At 39.3% G+C, this 8,123-nt stretch overlaps 1 protein-coding gene across 1 annotated transcript; it reads right to left on the bottom strand.

Moving 5' to 3' along the window:
* Positions 1-795: 795 nt before the first annotated feature.
* snrpb (small nuclear ribonucleoprotein polypeptides B and B1) lies at positions 796-6,845 on the bottom strand. Its single transcript, XM_067458758.1, has 7 exons — positions 6,702-6,845; positions 5,652-5,803; positions 4,928-5,039; positions 4,693-4,845; positions 3,593-3,725; positions 3,257-3,382; positions 796-974 (listed from the first exon to the last, which is right to left on the bottom strand). Exons 1-7 carry the CDS (start codon positions 6,702-6,704, stop codon positions 937-939), a joined length of 717 nt encoding a protein of 238 aa, XP_067314859.1. The 5' UTR covers positions 6,705-6,845; the 3' UTR covers positions 796-936.
* Between the last annotated feature and the right edge of the window lie 1,278 nt (positions 6,846-8,123).

The raw sequence follows: 8,123 nt of genomic DNA, 5'->3' as shown, positions 1-8,123 counted from the left end.
CCACTTTTAACAGTTCTTGAATATTAAGTACAACTATAAAAAGGTCTCTAAATATTAACTATATGCATACTGATTCCATAAGAAAAAATACGCATAAACTAGAGGTCACTTATTTAAAACCAAGGCGTGGCTTGGTGAATTTGATTGGGCAGAGCTTTCACTCCGCTTGTGTGTATTTGGAGGAACAGCTCCGTTATATATTAAACATTTTATTGTTGAGATTTATGTTATAATGCTACTGAGACACTTGTTCACACTGCAGTCAGCTAGATCAATATTAGACTAAATTAAAACATGGTACTCAGGGTAAATCAAGAACATTAGATTTTAACAATAAGACGAAATGTGTTGAGCTGGAGAACAATGATAGGTTTCTGTCTATAAAAGAGTCAAACAGTTGCTCAACTGTCTAATAAAACGCATATTAAAACATCTGTTTCCATGGTTTCTACAGTAATAAAACCAGAAACCGAGGAAGAGACACGTCATCATTGATTGGCGATGAACACACACAGTCCGTGCCCTAGTAAAACGGCTTATTTCTCTCGATTTAAACATTCTTGGAAACATTTGGGATAGTGCAAGTACACAAGTCAACAAAATATATAACGTTTTGTGTTCATAATATTTTAATCCAAAAATCTTACATTATGCCTTTAAAAAAACATGGCATTTATAAGTGTGTGATTACGCACTTCTGTAATGCATTTTTGTGTCCCATTTAGTTGCAAGTTGCAAAACCATCTCAGCATATTGTAGGTTTCATTGGCATCACTGAGTAACACAAGAGTCATATTAAAACATAACTGTCAAATCAGACACTTTATTAAAACAAAAAAGTAACAAAATACAAAAATCAAACTATACAAGAACTTGCAGCCAAATTTTCCTATAAAAGGAAAAGACGGATCAAGCACTTTCGCCCAGTGCAGAGGTCTAGGGTCTGGGAGGACGCATGCCTGGAGGAGGAGGACCTGGAGGAAACACAGAAGACCAATTAAAAATCACAGCATGCATTTCAATCAGATGCATGCAAACCAACTAAACGGGCGTTACCTCTCATTAGGGATGTTACGTGTGCAAATTTTCCCACTGGTTAATCACAGTAACACAACACCGGTAATACCGGTATCACCGACTGGGCTTTTAAATCACTAATTCTATCTAACCGAAAGTAACACGCACACGGCCGCTCGGACATCAACACCAGAGCGGAGGCAAAGCGAGTGCTTTTAATGAATTCCCATGAAAGTTAAGCTTCCATATGCATGAAGTGAAAACGCACCAGTGCACACACACAGTTCGTCCGTAAACGCGTGCTCCGTGAAGCAGTGCACATTTTAGTTCCATTTTTGAATTAGCGCCAATTCGGGGGCGGGCTGCTTGAATTGAACACCATTAGCCTATTATTCTTAAAGAAAAACAACAACAGTGCAATAACAAACTCACTTAATAGACACTAACATTGAATGTTAACCAAATGTTCCGCGACCCTCTTGTCTGTCAGCTCTCCTCACTCGTGATGAATGAGATCTGACTCCTGCTGCGTTTGTGATGCGAGACTCGCTCGGATCATGCTTTAGTAAGCCGACACGTTCAGTTTTTATTTGTGATGTTAGTTTCGCACGCCGAAGCTAGGCACACAGTCTAGACGAGAGCCGTTGACTAGACACGAAAGCACAGCACGGATCATGTGCGCGAGTCGGGGCAGACAACAAACATATCAGACCCATTTAAATTCTGTACAAAATGATGTAATCCAAAGCGATACGGAGGAGATGATAAACGGTTAGAGGACACTTTACCAAACAAAAAGGTTCTAGTCAAACTGACACTAACAAAACGCTATTGGCCGTTTCAAAAAAGGGGAGGAGCTGCTAACAGCTGGAGCCATTTCAGCGGAAATTATGTCAACACATTGAATAACGTGGAGCGTTTCAAGGCACTTCAGCGGGCCTATAACATTGAGCTTTAAAACCAAATCTTCTGCCAGCCTCTTGTCTGTCAGCTCTCCTCACTCGTGATGAATGAGATCTGACTCCTGCTGTGTTTGAGATGTGACTCTCGCTCGGATCATGCTTTAGTAAGCCGACACGTTCAGTTTTTATTTGTACTGTCGGTTCTCTGACGGTGGGGGCGGTCCCACGGTGGTCACATGATTTCAATCAATCAAATTATTTATATAGCGCTTTTACAATGACAATTGTTTCAAAGCAGCTTCAGTGTTAAACAGGACAATATTGCAACAAAATTTTATTTGGCTGTACAGTCGCACTGGAGAAAAGTGATGCCACTAGCCCATTTCAACTTATCATATAGCGACAATGTTGGCAGATCAGTATTATAGTCTAAAGAATTAAATAAAACCTCATTAATTAATGTTGTTTAAAAAACTTAGTAGGTTAACTTAGATCATAATTCGAGAGTCCCTAACTGAGCAAGCCAAACCAAAGGCGACAGCGGCAAGGAACCAAAACTCCATCAGTATTTATTACTGATCTACTCCATAGATCATACTCCATCTATTTTAGATCAGTATTATAGTCTACAGAATTAAATACCGTATTTGCCGGACTATAAGTCGCACTTTTTTCATAGTTTGGCTGGTCCTGCGACTTATAGTCAGGTGCGACTTATATATCAAATTTAATTCATACTGACTGACAAGAATAAGAATAGCCACGAGAATGTGCTCTATGCTGCTCCAGTAGCCTAATATTAACTTAAAGACAACTTAGAAAGACTGAACACAAACAAAATGCCCCCATAAAGAAAATCTTATTCTGCAAGATACAAACAGCATGTAGTAAAATGCAGCGGAGAACGATTCACACAGCGTCACGCGGCTGAGCCTCTCCCGGCAGAGAGTTCAAGCGTCTGTGGACTCGTTCCTTCAGCTCTGGCTATCTTGCTTAAAGTCCGCAAGTAGCTTTCTTTTTCTTCTTCATTACAGTTAAAGTGCTCGCATGCGCGCGCGGCTCCCGCTCTGCCCTAATGCGACTTATATATGTTTTTTTCCTCTTCATGATGCATTTTTTGACTGATGCGACTTATACTCCGGAGCGACTTATAGTCCGGAAAATACAGTAAGTCCTAATTAATTAATGTTGTTTGTATACTTAGTAGCATAACTTGGATCATAATTTGAGAGTCCCCAACTGAGCAAGCCAAACCAAAGGCGACAGTGGCAAGGAACCAAAACTCCATCAGGGCATGATGGAGAAAAATAAACCTTGGGAGAAACCAGACTCAGTACCTCTCATTCCTGGGGGCGGCGGCCTCATGCCAGGGGGAGGCATTCCCATTGGAGCACCACGGCCAGGTGGCATTCCCATTGGTGGACCCATGGGCGGTCGCATACCTGGAGGAGGTCCCATCATACCTGCGGATGACACGAGCATAATGGTGAACATTAACCATCACACAACAGGATGAGTGTGTGTTACACAGCCATGTGATTCTGAGCTCAGTGTAATCCTGCTTCCACACAAGCGGACTCGTCATCGCCCTCAGAAAACATTGATGTCATCACAGCCGGCGAATCAGCACAGCCATCAGACGCCGTAACTGAGCATCACAGAGCCATGTTTACCTGGAGGCGGCGCTCCTCTGCCCATTGGCGGAGGCGGTCCTGCCCGGCCTGGAGGATACTGTGTGGGGGCTCCGGCTATACTGGCCCCTGCAGCAGCCGCCGCAACCGTGCCTCGACCCTGAGGGGTCATGACCTGAGAGAGAGAGACACACACGATGGGTTACAAAGAGAAGGACAGGTGGCTTTCAGAGCAATCGCATAAAATAGCTGTCTGGCTATCACCAAACCAAGCTTAATTTAAGATGCAGATTATGACTGGGCGGTTTCCTAGGCAGATATTATCTTGGGACTATATTAGGGTGAAGCACAGGCAAAGCACTGCTACTTGGGTGCAGAGATATCACGCCTCATCCTCACGTCTCCCGGGTGTTGAGCGATCGCAATGTGTTGCGTGATCTCTGCGCCCAAGTAGCAGTGCTTCCCTAAAAAAAAATCCTTACAAAGCAGAAATCCTAAAAATGGATCCACCAATGGATTTTTTATGATTTGTATATGTACATTACTTAATCACCCCTGATAACGTCACTAAATTATAACAGACATGCATTTTCTGTAAAGCTGCTTTGAAACTATGTATTGTGAAAAGCACCATACAAATAAGGAGACTTGAATATAGGCTGATGGGATATATGCCTTGTGCTCAGCACGCATAAAACTCGCCTCAAAGCACTGGTGTGAACGCACCCTAAAACTAGATATCATGCTTCTATAGGCATTTTTATGTGGGAGGCAAGTATCCCATACGCAGTTACGGTTCTTGCTGTCAAAGACAGATAAACTTTATGCTAAACTTTAGTTGATTTGTGGTGTTGGCAGAAATCTTGTCACAAACACTGCATTTATATATTATATATATAGCACTTTTCACAATGCCAGTTGCTGTTTCAAAGCAGCTGCAGTGTTAACAGGAAAATAATGCAACAATTTGATTCAGCTATACAGTCATTCTGGAGAAAACGGTGATGTTATCAGCTTATTTTAATTTATCATATAGCGACAATGTTGGCAAACCAGTATTATAGACTATAGAATTAAATAAGACATAATTAATTAATTTTGTTTGTATACTTATTACCGATAAGTTACGGTTAACCATGTACCTGCTGGGATGGTCCACCAACTCCCCTCACGGGTCCGGCGAGTCCAGCGGGCGCCTGTGCCATCGGTGCTCCGGCGGGAACGCCTCGCCCTGCAGCCCTGCCGACTCCTGGACCTCCAGCCACTCCGGCCAGGGGCACGCGGGCAATACCAGTCTGTCGCGGGACACAACCAAAGCACGTCAATATCTTCACTCACAGGAAAAGGCCATTCAAACGACCCCGAAAGCAGACTCACGTCTTTAGGAGGAGGTCCTTCTACAGTCATGGACACTAGATTCTCTCCTCGGAGCAAAACCAGACCCAACACACGCTTCTCCTCGCGCTCCGGCTGCTTGGAGTTCTTGGGTCTGTGAAGAACATGGAGTGATAAATATTAAAGAATTAGTTCACCCCAAAATTAAATTAAAGTCATTAATGACTCACCAGTTCATCTTCAGAACAAATCATCTTCATATTGATTCATGATTCAGATCGCCAATGTCACGTGATTTCAGCAGTTTGACACGCGACCCGAATATATACACTGATTCATAACCGTTTGAATCTTTATTTGAGGATTGAACACAAACTCGGAAGAGAAGCCAATGCTGAATAAAGTCGTAGTTTTTGTTATTTTTGGACCCAAATGTATTTCGGATGCTTCAAGAGACTCTAATTAACCCACTGATGTCTCATATGGACTACTGTGATGATGTTTTTATTCCCTTTCTGGACATGGACAGTATAGTGTGCATACACTTGCATACGCTCTCGGCCTAAATATAAAATATCTTAAACTGTGTGTGAAGATGAGCGGAGGTCTTACGGGTGTGGGACGACATTAGGAGTTAATGACAATTTCCTTTTTGGGTGAACTAACCCTTTAATAATATGCTAAATGTTCATAACGGAGTTTAAAAGGTTAGTTAACCCAAATATGATCCCATAATGCACTCCCTTTAAGTTTCATAAGGACTCACTTGATCTTTCTGAACTCGTCACAGTCGCACAGGATCAGGTTCATGTGTTTGTCGAAGGCTTTGAATGTGCCGATGAATATCCGCCCGTCCTGCAGGATACAGCGCATCCGAAAGTCGATGTGCTGCAACATCTTACTGCTCTTTCCGACCGTCTGAGAGACAATCAAGAGAAAACAGTTAAAGTTACAGGAGTTTCATAGGAACATCAACCAGCTGACAGTGGGGATTGCCATTAAGTGGGCAGACTCTGTTAACAAATAACACCAGAACTTGTGTAGCTTTAGTCAATTATGAAATAAACCATTATCAATACTTCGCAGTCTATTGTGCTTTGGATGCTAAAAGGAGAAAAAGTTATAGACTAAAGCATTGTAATTAAATTCTCGTTTAATCGGTTTGAGCGAAATAAAAGTCTTCTTCCGGTTTGCGCTTCACAAATGGAGCAGAGGGCATCGACGTAAACAAAACACTATACCGCTAAAATGGTGCTGCAAAACAATTTACTAGATTGAACCAAACGTTAAATAATACCGCGAATAACTACAGCACTAAATTCCGTTTAACAAAAACATTACTGGCGTTGAGCAAAATAAAAGTCCTCAACTGGAGCAGAGGACATAAAAACGCAAACTTATAACGTTACAGTTTAAAAAAATGTACTGCTGCATAATACAATTCAACTAATTTGCATCAGAACGTATATAATGATGCACGATTAACTGACTTAAATCAAAAGGTTTAAGCGAGTTTGACTGCAAGGGCAAACAAACACCGCTCATTCATTCTCTTGACTGGATTTTACACAATGATTTCTGTATTTTGTTATACAAGCATTACAGGAACAAACTACTATAAATAATGTGCTTTAGAAATATCAAGTTTAGAGTTTATGGCTGCGTTTTTCTTATAGCACCGCAAGATGTTTTGCTCTACGCATCAACAACGTAACGAAAACGCAGACGTTTTTAACTCAAAATCCCTAATTAACCAACATAAATATTCAGGTAGCTGCTTAATCATACACTAATAAGCTAAGCAATGAAGTCTTACCATGTTTACTGTTCGGATGGCTCCGATTAATATCGGATTCTGCCAAACAAGTTTTAAAAATTGACCCGCGAAGCGCCGCTGAGTCTTTAATGGAGGCAAAGCGGAAGAGAGTGCAACGCCAGAAGAGTCCGACCGGAAACACGATACAGAAGTGAGTCCGAGGGGAAACACGGAACACGGTATAAGGATCCGATTAATACTGTTTTTATGTTTATAAATAATTTAATGACATTTAATTTCAACCCTAGAAGTCCTAGAACGTAGTCTAGAACTGGATTTCTCATTTTAAAATCACTGTTTTTGTAAAAAGCGCCAATAAAGATGATGTGCTTTTTCCGATTCTTTCTGTTTATCATTACGGAATAAATAATATTAATAATAATAAAGGTATTGTTAAAAATCAGTTTACAAACCATAGAATCTACAGCTTTTCATTTACTTTATTTCATCAAATCATCTGGAGAGTGTCTTCAAAAATCCAAGAAACAATAGCATAGAAAATATGATCCACTAAGGAAATAAAAGAACAATAGAATTAAAATAATCATTTATAATTTGTACACTTCGCTACACATTTTACTTTAAAATTGAATGCAGTAAGGGTTATGTAAATTTATTCTAAAATAAATAATTGAATATCAACAAGGACAATTGCCCACAGCCGAATGCTAAATATTCCCAGTAATAAATTAATTGAATAGTCTAATGTTTTGCCAGTGTTACAAACCACATTTTAACATACGGTATATATATATATATATATATATATATATATATATATATATATATATATATATATATATATATATATATATATATATATATTTTTTTTTTTTTAAACATGGATTTCATTTATTACTTCATTAAAACATGTTCAAAATCATGTGATTTTTACATTTATAACAATGTTGTATTAAAAATATATAACTATATTTATTAATTAGACTGTATATTACATCATATTATACAGCTCTGGAAAAAAATAAGAGACCACTTAACATTAATTTCTCAATTTGATGTATCCTAATTTTTTTCAGAGCTGTATTAATTATAATATACTTTGTCAAACTGGTAATCTTAAACATATAGAATAAACAAGAAGAAAGAAGCAATGCATTTTTGTAATTATTTTTTTATTTCTTCAGCTGAGAATAAATTGGTCTCTTTATATTAATCATTGAACTGTACACATTCACTTAAGAAAAATAAATATAATCCAAATCATGAAACCCAGCCTTCCTCAAAGTTAATGTGTTACAGATCGCAGGCTAATCGTTACATGATGTACAGTGTTAAGAAAATAAAGAGATCATCCATCCATCCATCCATCCATCCGGCCTTTACATATTCACAGCTACAAAATGCATTAAGACATGAAACACGTGACGTCAGATGTGGGGCGTTTAATGGACAGCTTCCAGC

Source organism: Pseudorasbora parva, chromosome 12, assembly GCF_024679245.1.
Source record: "Pseudorasbora parva isolate DD20220531a chromosome 12, ASM2467924v1, whole genome shotgun sequence".
Classification (NCBI taxonomy): domain Eukaryota; kingdom Metazoa; phylum Chordata; class Actinopteri; order Cypriniformes; family Gobionidae; genus Pseudorasbora; species Pseudorasbora parva.
The sequence above is the reverse complement of the archived record's forward strand: the minus strand, read 5'-3'. Positions and strand labels throughout refer to the sequence as shown.

Coding starts and splice junctions, on each gene's coding strand:
- snrpb (XM_067458758.1), bottom strand. Junction 3,383..3,592: donor CAGAGGAGCGCCGCCTCCAG/GTAAACATGGCT, acceptor TGTCATCCGCAG/GTATGATGGGACCTCCTCCA. Junction 975..3,256: donor GCCGCCCCCAGGAATGAGAG/GTACTGAGTCTG, acceptor TGTTTCCTCCAG/GTCCTCCTCCTCCAGGCATG.